The sequence below is a fragment of the Crocuta crocuta genome, unplaced genomic scaffold (genome assembly GCF_008692635.1).
Source record: "Crocuta crocuta isolate KB4526 unplaced genomic scaffold, BGI_CrCroc_1.0 scaffold243, whole genome shotgun sequence".
NCBI lineage: Eukaryota > Metazoa > Chordata > Mammalia > Carnivora > Hyaenidae > Crocuta > Crocuta crocuta.
In genome coordinates this window covers 305,420-328,265 of record NW_027529596.1, presented here as the reverse complement: position 1 = coordinate 328,265, position 22,846 = coordinate 305,420, and the positions used below count along the sequence as shown (strand labels likewise).

Genomic DNA, 22,846 nt, shown 5'->3' with positions numbered 1-22,846 from the left:
TACCAAGATGAAGACCAAGAAAAATAAACAGTGCAGTTTGGTGCTAGAAATGACAGGGAAAATGACAGAAATAAAGGGAAGGTGTCACAGGATCACAAAGGAGTGGGAAGAATTCACAGGGTGACCAGGTTAGACATGAAGGCCAGGTGAGAGAGGGCTCATCAGTACAAGGTTATAATATGTAATCCAAAGCTCCTGCTGAAGCAAAAAATACATTTAAAATAATTTGATTAAAAAGAGTAAATATGATGTAAAATATTTTTTAATAAAAATAATTTTATAATCGATCCAGAATTGGATAAAATTTACAACAGATTTTTTTCACTTCTTTGCAAAATTGCACACAGCACAACTTGCATATTGGGCTCAGCGTTCTAGAAATATGACCACACACCTGAATATGAACTTATTATTGTTTATAATGAGTAAAGGCTCCAGCTGTGTACCGTACACTTTGAATTAAATCTTAGGGAAATATTTCTTTGGTAACATGAACAATTTGATTGTAGCACAGCCCATTTTATTAAAAAACGTTAAATAAAATCCCTTGAACATCACTTTTTCTACTTGTTTCTGAGTAAACAATTCCCTATGTAGCAAAACCAAAGAAAAAGTACAAAATCAGAGGCTGTACTTTCATGACATCATTTCCCCTTCCCTTAGTGTTCTTTTTCTTCCCTTGACAGAAGGGAAGGTGGAAGGAAAATGACATATACTTACTTCATTAACTTCTAGAATTCCTACTTACACTAAATGAGTATGTCAATATTGGAATCTTGAAACTAGTATTCACACGGTTTACCTGTGTTATTCTAAATAAATTAGCCTAGATTTTTCTCAAGTAAGGCAACAAAATTGGCTTTAAAAAAGCTTTTGTGACTCACATAACACAACTAGCAACCACTCGGTAGGCTAATTACAGAATTAAATGTATACACAACATTTTCCCAAGTACCCTGGAAATGGAATCACTAGCAGTTATTATTTTAAGCAGATATTCCGAGATGATCCAACCTTAGAAACAAAGGCAGATTTAATGTAAAAAATGCAGGAGTCAAGTCTATCCTAGTACCTGTCCCATTGAAATAATTAAAGAGTCTCAGTTTTTGAAAAGGCCTTATAATAATCCAACAAATCTAACTCCTAATGACAATTTGATCTTGGATAAGGACAAATAATATAAAAAATTATAAGTAGGGATGAAGATATTTTTTAAAAAGACTTCATTTTACTTTGGAAATAAAAGGGAGGGCAAATACAAAATGATCTGGCTGGGGTAGCTGTATCCTTGGCTCATGTATTACCTTCTCCTCCTAGAATTAATAGTCCTTCATACTGAAGACTAAAAGACACACAAACGTAACTTATGTTTTCTGATTAGGTCTCTTCGTTTCGATTTATTAACAGGCCTCAAAACTTGCCTTATTTTCTAACTACATGAGCTTCCTGGGAAGCATATGAATAACGCAAAAGTGTACTTCTAAAGACAATCTACACAAACACAAAATTGTCAGGATGGAAACTGAGAACATTCATACAATGAGTGTTTTAAAAATAACTTAAAATTGGGAATGACACACATTCCCAATAGGGCAGAACACCAACCATAGCAAACAGTGGCAGTGATTCAACAACTTTCAACCGTAGAAACACAAATGCACACAATAACGCAGAGACACAAATGAGGCTGAACAGAGGCAGGTGCTGCTGGAACACAGGATCCGAGGCCTGTGGAGTCCTGCTCCCACCGGGCCACGAGAAGTAACGTGACCTAGGAGGCACCAGACTCACTTACTATCAAGTATAAATGCCACGTGTTGCTTGAGTGCTCTCAACCACCTGGTTTTCAAAATCAAGTTTGCTTTTGCATCGGAAGAAAGTCATCCTTAAATTAGCTTTCATAAATAATCCACGAGAGAAACGTCACCTCTGGCTACCCTAAACAGTATGGTTACTCTAGGAGCACAAGGTAGAGTCATTTGGCTGCTCTGAAGCCTTAAAAAGCGCATTCATATGCATACGTCCACATACTAAAAACTTAAATATATCCAGGCACAGTTGCTGTGCAGAGTGTCTGCTATCAGAAGCAGCTCAGCAGCAGGGTATTATGAAGTGGTTACTCGAGAACTTGATTCTGCATCTTCTTGCTTTCTGTATTTCCTCATAACACTAATGGAACCGCTGGCCAGGAAAACCACAGCGATGAGTGCAAAGTAACCGGCGTAGATCAGGAACTAAAAGGGGTAGGGAAAGAAGTAGTTTAGAGAATTACTGATCACAAGACGAGACGTTTTACTGGATATATGTGAACACCTCCTATGATTAATGGTATATTCAGTGTCTTGATAAGCCTTCAAAAAACACTGTGTGCTTACATGATATGGCCGCGGACAGTGAAAGGGGCAGCACAGCACGGTGGTACTGAGGCCCGACCGCCTTGGTGCAAACCCGGACTCCATCCCTGACGAGCTGGGTGACCCTGACCAAAATACTTCATCTCTGAGCCTGGATTTCATTTACAAAACGGAATTCACAATATCCCCCATTTTACTGGGTCATTGGGAAGGGATGAGATCATACATGTGTTTGTTTGCACAGTGCCAAAGCTGTTATTACTACTGTTTTTATTTTTATTGCTTTTGTTAAAATTGAATCGCCGTCTCTTCCCTCAAGTTGACAGGTTCAAGCATGACCAGCAGGCTGAAGATAAATAACTTCTATTCCTCCCCAAAGGAGGGCAGTAGAGAGTCTGCTATATCCCGCCTTTGCATGACTGTAAAAATCTCTAGGTAACTCAGGAAGTACTTAGAAGTTGGCTCATATGTGCGATAAGAGTGTCACTCTGAGCCAGTGGTCTTTAAAATTTGGATACATTTTCCTATAGGAAACCTGTTAATTAATCATGGCCAAGTTTCAGCACAGCCTACAAAATTCTATAATTCTGTATTTTTAAACCCACCATGTCTATAGCAGAATGACAAGCACTTAGTCTCTCTCCTACCCTCTGTTCCAAATCTTGAGCGCCTAACCATTGAGAAGTCGTCTCAAGGTTTTCACTGTTGGTAGTGATTGGGAAACAGAAAGTCATGTGCTTCTGGCTCCTCCACTCCCCCATTCCCTGACTACATTTTTGAGGCACCATAATCCAGGGAGAGATGATCAGGCTTTAGAGTTAGAAGCTGGTTTAAATCCTAGCTTTGCCATATTACTGTTGACCACATGACCTTAAACAACATTTAACATTACTTAACACCTCTTGGACTCATTCTGTTGATGTCCAATCCTGACTGCAACCCTGCACATTTCTATACAGAGTCCCTGGCACACAGGAAGCACTCAGCCCACATTACAAACTGTGATTATAACTTCTCTTTTATATCTTTCAGTGCAAAGTTCGTTACTGCTAACATGCTAGGTCTTTGTGTTATAAGAAAACGAGTATCTAAGTGAGGAGGGAATAATGGAGAACGAATCATTTGGGCTGGGCTGGGGGTGGGGTAGGCACTTTTTGATTCAGTTGCCCATTCTGCCAAAGTACAGAGCAAGCCCCACCTACTAACTCACAACGCATGAAGGTATCCACGACACACAGTTCCTGAATGAATAAAAGTATCCCTAGTGGCTTTGGGTGTTTGTGCAGGTGTTTTCTCAGTGGGTCATATGTTAAGAATCTTAAAGCTGTTCATCAACAGCAAGTCATTGCCTTGCTATCTGGGTGAGAAGCATTTGTAATCAAGAAAGGAGGAGCCTTCAGAACAGTGAGATGAAGCAGGCATCTCAAACACAGGATCCAGTATTCCATGGACAGAATTAAAAATGGAGGGAAACGATGGATGAGGAAGCAGAAAAGCTCAGCCTGGAGGGAACCGGCATTACTTCTCGGCTCCACCAGGCTCCTGAGTGACACTCAGAAATGTTCTAGGTCCTCGTCAAAAAGATGAGGGTCCCACCATCCTCGAGAGAGGAGGGAACTAAGGATGGCCGTTGACTAAAGGAGGGGGAGGGGGGGCACTCCTACTTTTGATTTTATGTGTGATATCTGCCCGTACTGGTTGAATTGGCTTTCATTCAGCATCCGTCACTTCGTCACTCCGACCATCTGCTGTGATGACTACAACATCTCGCGTGTCCAAACAGAAGTCTTACCTGAGTGGTAATGTCTAAGCCAAGGCCGTTGGTGTCCACCACGATGAGAGTGAGCAGAGTCTGCAAGCCCAGCGCGATGAAGGTGTTCACACCAAACACTAAGGCGTAGCGCTCCATGCTGAGGGTAGCAGCAATCTGAAAACTGAAGAAAACAAGCACACATAAGCATGAACCGACAGGAATCCCTCCCCAGGTTGTTATGGCTTTTACTTCCGTTGTGAAGAGCAGCCCCTTCTTTCTCCTGTCAGTTAATTCCCCTCCCAACCGAGTGAAAAGCATTTTGTGGCGAAACGCTGTAAATCTCACGCAAGCACCTGAACAGAGTGGACTATGGGACCAGGAAAATACATAAGCCTTGTGTCAACGCTTCCTCGGGAGAAGAACACACAGTTTGCATTTGTTTGCGAAGAAACCAAAAAAGTTTATCCCGTCACAACTTTTCCCAATGCTTCTCTGAATCAAAACACGTACGTTGCTATAGTGATGAGCAACATGTAGATGACTCTGAAGACGACATAGGACGTGTAGCACACCCAGATGCTCTGCACGGTGTCCATGACGTACACTGCAGCAGCAATCAGCAGAGAGAACAGAGACAGCGTCATCTCCCCCCAGGTCGACCAGGATATCTTTACGTAGCCAACTGCAAACACGGCAACAGCGCCTGCAAACACAAGAGAGGAAAGTTATCCTGTTACTTTGCTCCACAAAGGCTACTTCAATAAACTAAACATCAAGCTTGGGTTATTACATTTCCAAATCCTGTAACTTACAAACAGGGGAGCTCAAGATGAGGGAGGGCCTTGAAAGGCAGGCAGAGCATTTTGGACTTGATGGAATAAGCAATACGGAGCCACGGAGAGACAGCGAAGAGGCTGAATGAGAGCAGGTGGCCACGAAATGGGAGGACACAGACCCAGGGGCGCTGCTGAGGAAAAAGGTGCTGAGGCTGATGCAGAGGCAGGAGTCAAAAAGAGCCGCTGCTTCCAGCCTGGCCACACGGCCAAGGCATCATCCCTCCTCCTGCCCGAGCACCTCTTCAGAACACAACAGAAGGGCATGTCCGCTCTTTGGTAAAACGACGATGCCAGTAATGACAGTTAAAATGTGCAGAGTGCCTTCTAAGTGCCAGACACAGAAGTGTTACAGAAAGCACAGAATGCTTTCTGTAAATCTTATCGGGGGTTGGGGGGGTGCGCCCCTGTGGCTCAGCCGGTTAAGCCTCCGACTCTTGATTTCAGCTCAGGTCCTGATCTCACAGTGAGTTTAAGCTCCGCGTGGGGCTCTCCATGGACAGTGCAGAGCCTGCTTGAGATTCTCTCTTGCCTTCTCGCTCTCAAAATAAACAAACATTTAAAAAAAAACAGACAACAGAATGTAATGGTCAAGGACACAGGCTCTGTGTTCAAACCTTGACCTGACTACGTACCATCGTACCACCTTGGGCAAGTTCTGAACCCATCTGTCTGGGTTTCCTGAACTGTAAAATGGAGACACTAACTGTAACTGTCATGGGAATTCTGTGAGGACTGAGTGAATACACACAGGGGCGCCTGGGTGGCTCAGTCGATTAAGCGTCCGACTTCAGCTCAGGTCATGATCTCGAGGTTCGTGGTTTTGAGCCCTGCGTTGGGTTCTGTGCTGGCAGCTCAGATTCTGTGTCTCCCTCTTTCTCTGACCCTCCCCCACTCATGCTCTGTCTCTCTCTCAAAAATAAACAAACTATAAAAAAATTTAAAAATATACATAAAGTCCTTAGGACAAGCATTTGTTACATAACACCACTCAACGCGTATTAGTTCTTGTCACAGACTTGTATAATCCCAGAGTTTCACATCAGGTGACAGAAGCACCCAGTAAATTCAGAGATGACGGAAACCTGAACAGGAAGACAATGTTCAAAGTCGTTATGCCAGGCTTCCCTATGGGGCCTAAAGAACTCCAGTTTGTTAATCACGGTCACCCACAACAAGAGCACTGCTACATTTCTTCCTAAACGGTAAAGTCAGAGCTCAAAACGAAGAAATCATTCCTGGGAGGAGGGAGGGAGGGGTCACCTCCAATTTCTGAGGGGAGAGAAAATCTGATCCCAGTGGACTTCACTCTGGAGGAATGTGCCGCCCCACACCGCTTACCCAGGAGCATGGACACAGCCTCCACGCCGCCGTTGTAGATGGCGGCATCGCGAGAGGGCATCACCGTCTCCCACAGGCCCTGTGCGTAGTTGATGACCTGGAAGTAGCCGCAGGTGGACAGGGCCCACCACACCGACCAGCAGAGCAGGGGCCGGGAGGAGTAGCACATCAGGAAGTCATCCCACAGGACCTTCAGCACGAGGAGCCGGTCCGGAGCAGGTTCCTTCACAGAAAACAGGGAGGGAAGCGCAAATACTATGGAGGCCATGACAGAACATGACTGGATAGACCCGATTTCTATCTTTCAGACACTTGTCTTTTTCCTTGTGAAAAGCAACTGCTTATTTATTTGTATGCATATAAATGGCATATCTACAGGCCCTCCTCATTTTATTGTGCTTCACGTTACTACACTTTGCAAATACGCGTTTTTAACAAACTCAAGGTTTATGGCCACCCTGTGTGGAGCAAGTGGGTCAGAGCCAGGTTTCCTCCAGTATCTGTCACGTTGTGTCTCTGTCACATTTTGGGAATTCTCAGGACATTTCAAACTTTCTCATCATTATTACATTTTTTTATGGTGACCTATGACGTTACTATTGCCGTTCTGGGGAGCCACAAAGGGTACCCACATAAGATGGCCAACTTAACCAGTACATGTTGTGTGTTCTGACTGCTCCACCGACTGGCCAGCCTCCCTCAATTTCCCTCTTTCCTGAGACACAACAATATTGATGAGGCCAAGGAATAAGCCCTACGACGGCCTCAAAGTGGCCTTTCACTTGAAAGGAAAAGGCGTATGTCTGTCACTTCAAATCAAAAGCTAGAAATGGTTAAGCTCGGTGAGGAAGGCAGGCCGAAAGCCTAGACGGGCAGAAAGCTAGGCCTCTTGTGCTAAACAGGTAGCCCATTTGTGAATGCAAGGGGAATGTTCTTGAAGGAGATCAAAAGTGCTATAGTCCAGTAAACACGCAATTGATAAGAAAGTGAAATGGCCTCATCGCTGCCATGGAGAAAAGTTTCAGTGGCCTGGATAGAAGATCAATCAGCCACAATGTTGCCTTACACCAAAGTTGAATCGGGAGCAAGGCCCTTGTGATCTCTTCAATTCTGTGAAGGCTCAGGGAGGTGAAGAGGCCTCAGAAGAAAAGTGTGAAGCCAGCAGAGGTTCAAGGAAAGAAGCCGTCTCCACACAGGGTGGGGTGGGGCGGTGGGTACTGGCGGAGAAGCTGCAGCCAGCAAACAGATCGCAATGTGCTGAAAGCCCAGATGGCGGTTAGCATTTTTTAACACTGAAGTCTTTTTAAAGTACACGCGTTCTTGTTTTTTTAAGACATAATGCTATTGCACATTTAGCAAACTACAGTATAACGTAAACACAACCTGTAGGTGGGAAACCAAAACAATCATTTGACTTGCTTTATTGCAATATTTGCTTTACTGTGGTAGTCTGGACGGGACATGCAAAATCTGAGATATGTGTATATATGTACGTATGTATAAATACAATACTTTTTCTTTTAGCGCTCTATNCAGCCACAATGTTGCCTTACACCAAAGTTGAATCGGGAGCAAGGCCCTTGTGATCTCTTCAATTCTGTGAAGGCTCAGGGAGGTGAAGAGGCCTCAGAAGAAAAGTGTGAAGCCAGCAGAGGTTCAAGGAAAGAAGCCGTCTCCACACAGGGTGGGGTGGGGCGGTGGGTACTGGCGGAGAAGCTGCAGCCAGCAAACAGATCGCAATGTGCTGAAAGCCCAGATGGCGGTTAGCATTTTTTAACACTAAAGTCTTTTTAAAGTACACGCGTTCTTGTTTTTTTAAGACATAATGCTATTGCACATTTAGCAAACTACAGTATAACGTAAACACAACCTGTAGGTGGGAAACCAAAACAATCATTTGACTTGCTTTATGGCAATATTTGCTTTACTGTGGTAGTCTGGACGGGACATGCAAAATCTGAGATATGTGCATATACGTACGTATGTATAAATACAATACGACTTTTTCTTTTAGCGCTCTACAGACATTAGCATAGCTGTGTGTCATCAACCCAGCAAAGAGGTACTATTTACAAAGTGAAGGTAGAAAGATGGTCAGAGACTGCCTATTTCAGCCAAAGCGAGATGCCACCCTCCCCCCGTGGTGGGGCAAGCAACATTCAGAATAGGCAACAATCAGCAACCTTATTAAATCACTGGTCAGTTAGACCTTGTCAATGAGAACTTCCTAGCCTTAAAACGGACCAATTCACTATAGAGCAATGGTTAGGATAGAAATCTTAGAAAAAAATAGACCCAAATATTAGCAGTTCTCTGCCTAGATGGGTAGTAAGGTTATTGGTGATTTTTAAATTTTCGTTCCTACACCTTTTTTATTTTATATTACCCAATACTTGTCCAATGGGAAGCGTTACCATTATGGAGTAATAAAGCGACTATGTTTATCATGGAGTGAACCGAGACATTACTGAGCTCTGTGCCATCCCAAGGCCCTGCCACGAGGCCAACACGAAACCCCAGACACCCTGGGAGAAGTCTCTGACTCCAGTTGCAGCTAAGGTCTAATTTATCCAAGTTTGCCCTAATTCCTAAGCAACAGGAACTTATACTTTTGTGGCTAATGTGGAAAGGAAAAAGGAGAGAACCCAAATGGAGGAAAGGGGAGCCAGTCTGAAGTAGCATGTAAGCACCAGGGCGCGTGACAGGAGCCGCATGACATTAGTGGCAGCAGCACATTCCAACCTGTCCTTGTTGCTAACAGGCCACGTGTCTTGCGTGGCATGAGAATCTCCAGATGTAAATGGAACCTTTTTAGGTATAGTTGGGTGTCTGCCAGACCAACTTAGACACCACTGTTTTCTCAGCCCCGCTGTGCAGAGGGAGACTGTTTGTAGCCAAAACAATGGCGAAGGTGGAAATTTTCCAGTGACATTTGCTTCTTTTATTAAGTGCTTTTAAAGGACACAGTCCCGAAACTAACGCTTTCTACAAACAGCAAACATGTTTTCATGATGAAAAGCAGATGATCATTATTTCCTCTACTGTTGATATCCCATCATCTGAAACATAGTGAAAACATGCGGACTGAGCCTTCACCAATGGGGACAACACATATCTGGTTTCAAGAAGCAAAACAAAATCAAATCTGTATCAAGGAAGAACTGGTGTTTGAGATGGACTTTGGGAGACAGAGATGTGAGTAGAGAAATAAATGAAGAACATTCTAGGCAAAGGAAATAACAGCACAGCAGAAGATGCTGTTGTGGCATATTTGCAAGTTAGCAATTGTAATGTTCTCGCCAAATATCAAAAGCTTCTGGAACACTGTCTCTCCTGCTCTGGCCTGCTGTGCACTTATTTTGCTCCAAGAACAGTCATTCTTGCCTTGGCCTGCTAGGTCCACGGAGCCCTGGTTCCAAAACCTCAAAGTAGGGCATTAACAACCTGCTAAGAGTCGGCTTAGAGACCTGTCTTTTGGCCACTTTTCAGAGGAGAGGACACCTGAAGTTCAAGGGCATTAAGCTGTAACAGCGGGGGGAGGGGGGTCGGCCATGTACAGCTACACACTCTCTCCCTTCCACCCAACTCAGACATATCCACTGGCAGGGGACGGCTGGCAACACAAGGGACAAAGGGAGGGTCGAAAGGCAGATTACATCCTTCACACACGTGTCTACACCTGTGGCTTTGTGCTCAGGGCCAGAGGGACACTGCTCTCCCAACACAACCCTCCCACCGGTCACTCGCACCACTGTGGGTCCATTTCTTCGGATTCTGAGAGCTATTCTGACATGAAAAGACACTGGAAAGCAAGTGTAACAGAACTGAGTAAAAAAACAAAACAAAGCAAAATAACCAATGAAGTTACAAGACTACATGTAAATTTCATGTACTGTAAGATGTATATACCTATGAATACACACATACGTATATATGAAAAGAGATATTTATGAAGAGGGTCCCTAAACTATTAAGAGTGGTAATCTTTGGGGCAGCAGTCCAGAGGATTCTGAATTCTTTTCATGTAGTTTTTTCTTTTGTTTAATTAAAAAATTAAGTATGAGTCTTTTTTATAAAATCACCAGAAATTTTTTTCCTATTAAGACGATATATCTATTAGCTATGTATTACATATACGGTGACTCTTGAAATTAAATAAATAAAGGCAATTTCTCCCTAAAATGCTAGGATAACCTCAGTGCAATGAGAACCAAGCAAGGTTCCATAGTTCCGCCTCCTCACACCATCCCGAAGCTCAGCTCACTCATTTATCACAATGGGCATCTGGTGTCAGATTTCACACACACACACACAAAAAAAGGGGGGGGGCGGATTCTGATGCCATTTTTAAAAAATGAGAACAAAACTTAAGGAATTATTTCTCTACTAAGGAATAGGAGTTGATTATAGTGGGTTTTGAAGTCAACTAGATCTGGGTTCACTTTATTTTATTTATTTATTGAAAGAGAGAGAGAGCGTGCACACAAGTGAGCAACCACGCTGGGCAGAGAGAGAGAGAGACAGCGCACAAGTGAGCAACCACACCCGGCAGAGAGAGAGAGAGAGAGAGAGAGAGAGAGGGAGAGAGAATTCCAACCGCAGGATTCGAACCCACGAATCGTGAGTTCACGACCTGAGCCAAAGCTGGACGCTTAACGGAGCCACCCGGGTGCCTGATCTCGGTTTATTCTGGCATGCTGTTTTCTAGGTGCCTCTGGGTAAGTTCCCTGACAGAAGCGTCAGTTCCCTCAACTGTAAAATGGGCACAGTGACACCTACAGTGTCTTAATAAGAATTAAATGGGCTCATAACCCTAAGGTTCTCAGTACTGTGTCCAGTGCTCAGGTTAACATGAGCTGAGACGATGACGATGATGAAGGACTACAGGAACGCACCTGCCTGCCCGCGGACGGTAACAGCTTCCACGTCTTAGGCTTTTGGTTACAAAATGGAAATTAATGTTCACTTCAACAGGCTATTGGAAGAACTGAATGAGGACTGCTCGGTATGCAGCAAGTGCTCAATAAATGCCCATTTCCTCTGTACTCTATCATGACCCATTTATGCAATCAATAAATATTTACAAGTGCCCAAACTGCGTGTCTGGCAATGTTCCAGATACTGGGAACGCGGCAGAAAAGTCCCTGTCCTCTTTAAACTGAGGTTTTGGTAAGGGGGACAGACGTTAAACACACACACAAGACAGCAGATGGAGGCACTGACACCATGAAGAGAATCAGCAGGGTAATAGGCTGGCAAGTAACAATTACAGCTGTCGTCGGAGTTGGTACCTGAGTTGACATAAAGGAACCAGCCATGAAAATGAGAAATGAAGGGCAGTCCTGCCTGAGAACTTCCAGACTCAAGTTCAAAAGTGGGAATAAGTGCTGTGTTTCAGGTCAGTGCCATGTGGAGCACACGGGAGAGAAGGTCAGAGAGGTTAGCAAACGGTCAGATTATATAAGGTCTTAGAGTCCATAATGAGAATTTTCGAATTTCTTCTACGTACAATAGGAAAATACATGGGGGAGAGGGGAGGTAATTAGGGTTTAATGCCTAAACTGTGAAGATTTAAGTCAAGGGCTGATGACTGCAATTAAACCACTCGTATGATATTATGTGTTCCTAACTATATGGGGCACTGGACAAGAAAGGAAAAGGTGTTTGTGACGTGCCTGGCAATCAGAAGAAAAAAAAGTACCTTCAGATCAATCAGCTCATAAAACTCCGTATTCTAGAGCTAAGGAAAGGTTAGTGATCATCTGGTTTAACATTCTACATTTGAGAGTAGTGCGGGGGGTGGGAGGGGTGGCCTGGGTGGCTCAGTCGGTTAAGCTTCCAACTTCAGCTCAGGTCATGATTTCATGGTTTGTTATTTCAAGCCCCACATCAGCACAGACCCTGCTTCGGACCCNCTCCCCCCTAGAAATAAATAAAAATATTTAAAAAAAAAAAAAAAAGAATCAATGGTGTGGAATCACTACCAGCTTCCAGTGACATCTTTCATAAGGTTAAGACCAGAGATGACCTGGTCATTACATCATTTATATTGCATCATTTAATACTTGAAATAACCCTGTGAGGTACACAAATGAGGAAATTAAGCCTCAAAGAATTAAAAAATGTGCCCAAGATGACCCTGCTGGGGACTCTGAGAGCCCAGGCTTCAACTTGTCCTCCTTCAAAATCCACTACAGTGTGTGCTGCTAGAAACTGTCTTACTTAAGTACAAGGTACAAACACTAATTTTGCTACTGTCAGTGTTTTATGAAGCTCAGACACACAGTATGCAAAGATTGCTTACTAACAGAGGGGTATCTGTCTACCAATAAAAGTACGTATGTCAGGCCCTGTGCTAAAGAAGTGGCTTAATTTACATCTTTTCTAGTGAATTAGCAATTTAACATAAAGCCAATTATGGGTGCCTGGGTGGCTCAGTCGGTTAAGCATCCGACTTTGGCTCAGGTCATGATCTCACAGTTCCTGGTTCAAGCCCTGTGTCGGGCTCTGTGCTGACAGCTCAGAGCCTGGAGCCTGTTTCAGTCTGTGACTCCCTCTCTCTCTGACCCTCCCCTGCTCACGCTGTCTCTCTCACTCTCTCTCTCTCAGAAATAAATAAAACATTAAAAAAAGTTATTAAAAAAAGCCAACTATAAGCCAAGCACAGAAGGAATCCCATTTCCTATTTAGGAAAGAAAATCACTGGCGAGGCTGCAATGTCAACATGCTGGGCCCCACAGCAATAGGCTCATTCTGAAAAGGACTCACAAATACATTAAGGTAACTTACGGACAGACTGCTATTTCCCTTTCCGTAAAATCAAGATAAAATCACCCACCCATCCACCTGCACTGTTTTTAGTCTATTTACTACGGTTATGATTTATGGTTCACGTATGGGTTTGTCAACTTAAAATGGCACTGTGATCTCTGACAGCGTCTTCTGACTTTCCTTCAGGCTTGAGAGAAACAGCAACATCTGGGCCCCAAGAGCTGCCAAACAGCCATGACTGCCTGTTATGAGGTCAGCAGCAGAGCCAAGGGTGTCATGGAACTGACCCAAGTCTAACTTTTACCACACGGTAGCCAACATGATGGTTCTCAGCATGCTGTCACCCCCGGGAAAGGCTTCATGGAGTGAAGTACAGATCCAGACAGGTCTCCTATATGCTCTTTAGATACATTACAGAGTATATCCGCGCAATTCTGTGTAAGTCACTAATTTCTGTTCCCAATCCTTATCTCTAAAATGAGAGGATTGGGGCGCCTGGTGGCTCAGTCAGTTAAGCATCCGACTTTGGATCAGGTCATGATCTCGCAGTTTGTGAGTTCAAGCCCCGTGTCGGGCTCTGTGCTGACAGCTCAGGGCCTGAAGCCTGCTTTGGATTCTGTGTCTCCCTCTCTCTCTGCCCCTCCCCTACTCATGCTCTCTCAAAAATAAACATTAAACAATTTTTTTAAAATAAAAAATAAATAAAATGAGAGGGTTGATAAGATCTCAAGTCCCTTGTCCTAGTGAGATGCTCTGATGGTCTTACAGCCTGTGGTTAGAATAACTTCTTGCTCTAAAATTTCATAATTCTTCAGCATGTCAAGCACTGACATTTTGTATATCTATAAACAACAAATATCAAGTTGGTCTAGGACAGAGTTTTTTTAAGTGGTAGGTTACTGCTCATTAACAGGTAATCAAATCAATCTAGTGGGCAGTGAACATGAGAAAAAATAAATCGAATGGAATGTACCAGAATCAAGCATCGTAAAGCCTCTGCTTCAGCTATATATAAAATATACACACACCTACGAATGGTAATGGTTCCTACATAAAATGTGTTTCTTACTATGTTTCTTACTCTTGTTCAAAATGGTTTTAAACTTACGGGTCTACAAAGATCTTTAGATCTATAACCAATGTTAACATTTAAAATATATATGTACACAGGTATTATATGTAAGTATATACATACTAATTTTAGCTAAAGTCATTTAACACATTTGAAACAATTTAAAAAGGATCCTTATTCTTTTGTTCTACGACATGAGATCAGGTGATTATACTTTTTTGTACTCCAGATGATTCTCTTTCTCTTTGTTGATTTGCCAACATCACCTAAGTATGAAGGAACTGGCATTTCATTCCTACTTAATCCCTGGTCTTTTGATTGATGCTGCCCACAGGTCCCCTAGAAGTCAGTTTCTTCTTTTTTAAAAAAAAACATTTATATTTTTTTTTGAGAGAGAGAGACAGAGAGCAAGCATGACCAAGCGGGGGAAGGTCAGAGAAAGAGGCGGACACAGAATCAGAAGCAGGCTCCAGGCTCTGAGCTGTCAGCACAGAGCCCGACACGGGGCTTGAACTCACAAACTGCGAGATCATGACCTGAGCCAATGTTGGACACTTAATGGACTGAGCCACCCAGGCGCTCTGCCTAGTAACCAAAGTTTCACGATGAGGGTCACCTAGGCTCAAGCTCTTTGGGATGATAACCTGGTTTCAACTGGTCACCAGGAGGGAAGAGTGGGGGTAGGCATAAGAGAGGTAATTAGATGCCACATTGAATCAATCTAAGTGACCTCGAGGTAGGAGCCAGAGACTTTCCTCACGCAGGCTCTCTCTTCTCCTTCAGCCTATAAGGCTCCTGGAGCTTGGCTTTAGGACTGACAGAGACCCCTGCAAAGTGAGAATGTTAACAGGCTTATTTCCAAACATGTCCCATGAAAGCTGAGACTAATTCGGGATGGTTGGAATGAACCTTGCCCCTCACAGCTTACAACCTGTTGGAAAGATAAGAAGTTATAAAGAAGGGGGAGTGACTGGGGGAAGCAATTAATCTTTCTGGCTGGCCAGAACAGATGGATGGATCGTTCTGATGCCATATCTTTCTCTTCTAAGAGACAATTTCATAGTCACATTTTTAATTAATATGTACTGCATCATCATCTTAGATTTTCCTCTTGTGATTATCTTCTCCGTGTTATTCATTACTACCCACTCTGGAGAAGTGTCATTTGAAAATGAGTATGGGGGGGGGAGGACACCTGGGTGGCTCAGTCGGTTAAGGATCCGACTTCAGCTCAGGTCATGATCTTATGGTTTTTGAGTTCAAGCCCCACACTGAGCTCTGCGCTGATGGCACAGAGCCTGCCTGGGATTCTGTCTCCCTCTCTCTCTGCCCTCCACCCCACAAAATAAATAACTTAAAAAATTAAAAAAAAAGAAAGAAAGAAAGAAAGAAAATGACTATCAGACATTGTTTCCAGCACAGAAGGTGAATATAACTTCCTAACCTTAAATACTCTGGGCTTCAATTCAAAAACTAGAAGCAGATGTTCATCATTTGTTGGAATCATTTATCTATTCAGTCAGCAAAAATTTCAGAGTGCTTTCCTTATATACCCAGTCCCGGTGATAGAAAGATGAAGAAGAGACAGCTCCTGCTGTGGCTTCTTCTTTTAAAAAAAAAATTTTTTTTTAATGTTTATTTATACTTGAGAGAGAGAGAGATGGATGGAGACAGAATCAGAAGCAGCTCCAGGCTCTGAGCTGTCAGCACAGAGCCTGACGTGGGGCTCGAACTCATGAACCGTGAGATCATGACCTGAGCCGAAGTCCGACACTAACCGACTGAGCCCCCACGCGCCCCCGCTTTGGCTTCTTAAGTCCTCTGTGACACAAGCAGTGGGTGTGGTGCTGGTCTGACTTGGAGGTGCCTCACCGCAGGACAGAAAGGTCTAGCAGAAGGGGTTTTCCTGCCTGTTTTGACACTGCCGCTCTAGCAACCAGAGGAGCAGCCGCAAGTTCAAGTGTCAGACTACACTTACTGGCTCCTCCGTATTTAGAGGGATTGTTGACTCCATGTCCTCCCACCCAGGAAGGTGGTTCGAGGTTGCGGTGTTGGTCACGAGGCCGCCATTCTGTGCCTTGATGCCATTCGTTCTCTGGCAAGTGGAAGGGACGTGGTGAAAGAAGAGGCTCTTCTGTGGCATAGGCAGGAACCAGGCCACAGCAAAAGCCACCGAAACACAGGTAAGAGAGATGACATTCAGGCTGAACAGGGACCAGCCCGCCACGGAGACCAGGATTTGCCCCAGGACAGAGCCCACTGTGAAGCCCACCAAGGCGGCGCTGCGGCAGTAACTCGTGACCTTCTGGTACATGCTCAGGTCTACCACGCTGTAGATGTAGGAGTAATAGGCGATTTCCGTGGCCGTGGCGACTCCATAGAAGAATTCCAAGAACTGAATGGCCAGCAGTCCCTGGGCGTAGAGCAGCATGAACCACGTGATGATAAGGCTGAGTCCCTGGAGCAGAATAACGGGTTTGTACCGGAGGTAGTCTGTGGCCAGGAACACGGGAAACAGCAGCACCAGGTACGAGTACGTCCACACTGGATAGATTTTATTGAAGACCTGACAGAAAGAGAAAGTTAAAAACCCATCAGCGATACCAACGGACCTGGAATATGCGTAACAATGTATTCTCATAAAACAACCTACCAACACCTCTAATAAATCCTTATTAACTGAAGAAATCTCAACGACAATTCTGATAATTGTTTGGAATATATCTCCCCATTTCCACCCCATCACCTTTTTCTTTTTTTAAAAGTTTATTTCTGGGGCACCTGGGTGCCTCAGTCAGTTGAACGTCAGACTTTGGCTCAGGTCATGATCTCGCGGCTTGGGAGTTCAAACCCCGTGTCGGGCTCTGTGCTGAGAGCTCAGAGCCTGGAGCCTGTTTCAGATTCTGGGTCTCCCTCTCCCTCTGCCCTTCCGCCACTGACGCTCTGTCTCTCTCAAAAATAAATAAACATTTTAAAAAAATAAAAGTTTGGGGCGCCTGGGTGGCTTAGGCAGTTAAGCATCCGACTTTCGCTTAGGTCATGATCTCGCGGTTCGTGGGTTCGAGCCCCGCATCGGGCTCTGTGCTGACTGCCAGCTCAGAGCCTGGAGGCTGTTTCGGTCTGTGACTCCCTCTCTCTCTGACCCTCCCCTGCTCACGCTGTTTCTCTCTCTCTCTCCTAGAAATAAATAAAAAAAACATTTAAAAAAATTTTTAAAAAATAAAGGTTTATTTCATTTGAGAAAGAGAGAGAGAGAGAGAGAGAGAGAGAGAGCAAGCGCGCAGGCATGTGAGCACAAGGAGGAGACAGGCAGAGAGAGAGAATCCCAAGCAGGCCCCACACCGTCAGCACAGAGCCTGAAGCAGGGTTCAATCTCACGAACTGTGAGATCATGACCTGAGCTGAAAGCTAGGGTCAGATGCTTAATGCTTAATGGAAGGAGCCACCCAGGCGCCCCACCTAGCATCTTTTTCTTAAAATCCTCCCCATACATCAAGGCCTAGTTCAAAGCCTTCCTCACCCGGGAAGACTTTGCTGGAGCGGATAATATCTGCACTGCAACATTCAGAGCTCTCCTGATAACTGCTCTCTGTGTCTATCTGCCCAATAACCTCATAGCACTGGTTCCTAACCATGGCTGCACATCTCCCATGCAGCCTTAAAAAATGTGCACGCCCAGCCAAAGGCAAGCCTTTACAACCTCCCAGGAGATTTTCCCTGAGCCAGAGCTGAGGACCACTGCCTCACAGGGTAGACTCTTCAAGGGTTGACCCAACATTGACCTGCACAGCCTTACAGTTCGCGTGTTGTGTGGCTCATCAACTCTTACTTCTGGCCACAGAATAGGGAGTCTTGATCCTACTGTTTGATTAGGTTTCTCTGCTTTTAAGTTCTATTTCTTTGGGGGAACAGGTCAAGGGGTTACGTCTGTCCCACAGTCTTGACAGAAGAATTATCTGTGGATGACAGGACTACAGGCAACTTTGATGGCCTTCTTTTTGCTTGTCTGAAATATATATATTTAAAAAAATAAGATATTTTTGTTTTCTTTTTAATGTATTTTTAAAATTGGGATAAAGTAGAAATATCTTTACAATAAGCGCTCTACCATAAAGACCTCGCTGGAATTTCACTCCCATCATTTGCTGGCAAGGGTTTTTTGTTTGATTGTTTGAGTTCCCTATTGCCTTAGTCTCTGTTATCAGTAAAAGAAGGGTAAGCCTTGTACCAATGACTGAGTGAGAGGATCCATGGAAATCACTTATTCCACTTTACTGGAGGTCTGAAGACTTGAGCTGAAGCCGACCCTTTGGGACTTTACTAAGTAAATCAACTGAACTGCCATCCTCACTCTTGCAGCATCAACTGTAGGAGACTCTCCCCTCTCTGACTCCAGGGTCTAGCAAGGGCTTGGTGGGGATACAGGCGAGCCAGGTTTTTAAATGACCATTTCAAAGTCTGGATTGGTGGCCCCAATTTTTAAGTGCTTTCTGAAAGGCGGTCTTTGCTCCATGGCAAAGGATTTAGCCTGGTGCCCTCCCTCTAATCTCAGACCTGGACAATCTAAGGCCAAGGGTAACTTTCTTTTTAACTCTCACGTATGCTTCAGTTCACCCAAATGTAAAATGGGCTAATTGTTTCAAGGGTTTAGAGGAACAATAAAAAGTGAACTGTTATAGGATCTTTTGCCAGTGGAGAGCACAACTGTAAAAGTTAAATATGGTCCGAAATTTATCCCAGACTTGGTTTCTGCTTCTGACTGGCCAGATAACCAAAAGTGGTTTGTCGAGGGGTGCCTGAGTGGCTCAGTGTGCTGAGTGTCCAGCTCTTGATTTTCGCTCAGAGCATCCCAGGGCCACGGGACTGAGCCCAGCACCAGGCTCTGCGCGGAGCGTGGAGCCTGCCTAAGATCCTCTCTCGCTCTTTCCCTGTGTCCCTCTCCCTTCTGTGTTCTGTCTCTCTCTTTACAATTTAAAAAAAACAAAAAACAAAAAACAGTGATTTGTCTAACAGCTTCACCTTCATGAATTTTAGCCAGCTGGTATTTGCATAAATCATTTAGCAATCTCTACTCAATCAGGAAATTTCTTGCACTGAATAGGTGTATGAAAAGAATAATCATGAACTGTAGAAATGACTTGATGCAAAGGTTTGTAAATTTTAGCAACTGAAGGACAAAGTGCACTTGGTCCACACAACCACAGCGTGAGACACCTCAGCAGAAAACCAAGGGGACGGGGAAACTTTGGGATAAAAGCTGCGAAGAGTATTTGCACGTATAGGAGGATCAGGAGGAACTTAATGGAGGACCGTGGGGGAGAAGAAGGGGGGAAGTGGTGGGGGAGAGGGAGGGAGGCAAACCATGAGAGACTCTTGAATGCTGAGAACAAACTGAGGGCTGATGGGGGTGGGGGGGAGGGGGGATGGGCATGGAGGAGGGCACTTGTGGGGATGAGCACTGGGTGCTATATGGAAACCAACTTGACAATAAACTATTTGTGGGAAGAAAAAAAAAAAGCTGCGAGGAGTAAAGGCTTCCCTAGAGACCTCACGGTGCTTTCCACGAACAACTCCCCATTCCCTTTTGCCTGTGGTTTCACAGCTGGTCCCCTATAGTTTCCTACATGTGCAACTGCCCCTCTGACTCCACAAGATTCCTCACCTTCACGCTCTCCCCAACACAACGCCACAGCTGTTAGCCATCACACCTTTCCTTTAAAACTACTCTCCGCCACTGCCCTCAATACCCCATGCTCTTCTGTTCCCATCACACCCTTCGGGATTGGACTCCAGTAGTACTGTCCGTACCTAGGCCTGTTCTATACCTTTCAGTAACAGCTGTCCCGAAATGATTAGCTGCAAGGTTTTCATTATATAAATCTTATCTTTTTTCTTTTTTGAGAGAGAGAGAGAGAGAGAGAGAGAGAGAATGAATATCTCAAGCAAGCTCCATGCTCAGAACAGAGGCCAAAGTGGGGCTTGATCCCACGACCCAAAATCAAGAGCTGGACACTCAACCAACTGAGCCACCCAGGCGCCCCTCATCCTTTCAATTATCAACTTAAAATGCTTATATTTGTAAGTCGAATTCACTCCTAACATAAAAACCACAACCAAGATAATAAAGATGAGGAAAAGGAACACTGTAAGGCCAAGTTTTAATGAAATTAGTGGCAAGTGGGGTGGGATGGGAAGGTGGGGGAAGAGACAGTTTCTCTTTTACTCATTCTAAATAAAAGACCTATTTCATCTCCAGGGAGAGAGATCAAGCCAGGCTGCTGAATGTCCCTCTCACAGCGTTATCAGCTTTATAATAACAAACGTCCACGGATGTGCCACATGCTACGCTAACTGCCTTACCTAACATGGCTTCATTTAATCCAAACAAACACCCTAAGTGGTAAATGCTTTTATTATCTCTATTCTACAACTGAGGAACCGAGGCCTTACAAAAAGGTTAAGTAAATTATCCAAAGTCAGCACAGCTAGTAAGTAAGTGGTAGATGGAGGATCAGGGCCTTGCTATTTTGAATCCACATACTAAAAGGCCTCATTTCTTCAACTGGAAAACTGTAACTGACCATCTACTACGTTCCAGGGTTACTTCTATTGCCTGTGGCAACGTTTTCAGGCTGTATGGAGGTGCTCTGACGGTGCAGTCACGAAGACACAAAGACCACACGATCTCCAGAGCTCGGCCAGCCACTGGTTGGCCCAAAGATCTCTTCTCTTCCAGTGCTGCCAAGGACAAACTGTGACACCAGAAAATGTTTCTTCGATGGATACTTTTAATCTTGAAGGGAAACTTCCTACAGGCAAAAATGTACACATTACAGACTCTCATTGTCCAAACCCTAGACAGTGCCTTCTTATCTCTGGTAAAATCTATCATGTGAGCAAAGAGAACTAATTTTATTGTAAGGTGCCTGCCCCCATTCCTTAGATCAGAGCTCATCTGCGCTTTCTTTCTGAGACACAGAAAGTCGAGAGAAAACAGATGTTCACCTTAAGCTCTAATTTGATTTAGACCTTATTTTAGAACCAAGTTTCAATTAAACAAGTAGCTAGTAAGGTCTTATTTGCACAACACTTCAAGCTGTACGGATTAAAAATAAAATAAAATGAAACAAAGCTTCCGTTCTTCAGGAATTCTGAACCTAATTAGGATACATATTCATATGTAATTGGTAAGAGAGATAGGAAATACGTACCTTGAAAGGAGGAGAAAGGTAGAGGCTAACAGAAAGGCAGATAGGTACGGAAGTGTATTCCAAGCAGAGATCACGACTTCGAGCACAGGCTAGTAGATGAGAGACTGGATATCCTGGATTTTGGACTAGAAGATTAATGTGGATGGGTACATGAAAGACGGCAAGGGGAAGAAAGATGCAGCAGAAGCTCTTACTCCCATAACAGCCAAATTCTGTAAGACTCTGGGTAGCAGACAGAATAGGTAGAATGTTTAAAAAAAAAAAAAAATCAAAGAAAGGTGGTGAATGTCTGTGAAATCACATGCTAAAAAAGATGAAAGAGTAGAAAAGTGCTGGCGAAATGGGAGCTCTATTTTATGAGACTGGCTTTCAACAATTAGAACACAGTCCATTTTTAACCTATTTAAAACTTACATAGCGGTAGTACCTAAAAGAGGCTAACATTTTCCCTAAAATCTAAGACAAAACCCTTCAGGCATGCAAAGGGAGAAAATTCTGTCCTTTTGTTTTTGGACATGGTTAACCATCGCTCCATTTAAGATGATCGAAAATGGCCTTTCTAATGTTCTCTAGGGAGTAAATAAAAACTTCAGAACTTTGCTGACCATGACCTGACATTCACTTTGCCTCAGAGTCATGTCCACTGGTGAAAGCAAGCGTTAGGTCAGGAAGGAGGACAAGTTGTCTATTTATTTCTGTTATTAGAGATTCAAAAAACCCAGGGTTCCGGAGAGGGTGAGCAGAGCCCTACCGTGAGCCAAGCGCCCAGGTACTCACAAGTGGCCTCCTTGCTAGACCACCAGGCCTCTCTTCAGACTCTGCCCTCCCCCTCCCCCAACGTGCAGCCACAGGAACCTGCTAGATGTTTGTTATGTAATCAGCAAACATTTAGAGGGCCTCGCACCCCTGACTCCATCAGTGAACATATTCTCTCACCCCAGAAGGCTCTGCGTAGACAGGGCACATGACGGCACATGACATAACTCTCTGCCCAGGGCACATGACAAAACGGATCACCTTTCAAATGTCAGCACACAGAGCGTGTTTCTCCTATGTGGCCCTATGTCCAGCAAGGTGAACAGACTGCGTAGGTCACATCGCAGCTCACATGAAACTTTCATTACATGCAGCTCAGGAAGTATCACTTCTGCGTCAGGGTCAGTGGTAGCTCTGGGTCTCCAGAATCATTCGTCCTCATATTTACTGCAGTCATTTTCTCCTTGTAAAATTATTCTGTCCATGATCTTAAAATGTTAACGATGTTGACATTCAAACAGGTAATGAATAGCGGTCACAGCCCTTTGGGGGGTGGTCCAAAAGACTGAGAAATACAAGATGTGAAGTTGGGTAAAAGCCGGTGATGCTTGCTGGAGGTAAGACAATAGGAGACGTTCAAATGAAACCCTCAAATCCAGCATTCAACACCGACTTTCAATTCCCTGCTAAGCGTCCTTGAAAACGGAAAGGTAAAGCCAACAACAAACTGGCCTGTGAGTAATTCTATCCTGCTC

At 44.2% G+C, this 22,846-nt stretch overlaps 1 protein-coding gene across 1 annotated transcript; it reads right to left on the bottom strand.

Moving 5' to 3' along the window:
- Positions 1–246: 246 nt before the first annotated feature.
- On the bottom strand, positions 247–22,548 carry SLC19A2 (solute carrier family 19 member 2). Its single transcript, XM_077761760.1, has 8 exons — positions 22,481–22,548; positions 20,706–20,933; positions 17,616–17,781; positions 16,103–16,690; positions 6,282–6,504; positions 4,618–4,810; positions 4,147–4,288; positions 247–2,234 (listed from the first exon to the last, which is right to left on the bottom strand). The coding sequence occupies exons 1-8, from the start codon at positions 22,546–22,548 to the stop codon at positions 2,106–2,108; spliced, it is 1,737 nt and encodes a 578-aa protein (XP_077617886.1). The 3' UTR covers positions 247–2,105.
- Between the last annotated feature and the right edge of the window lie 298 nt (positions 22,549–22,846).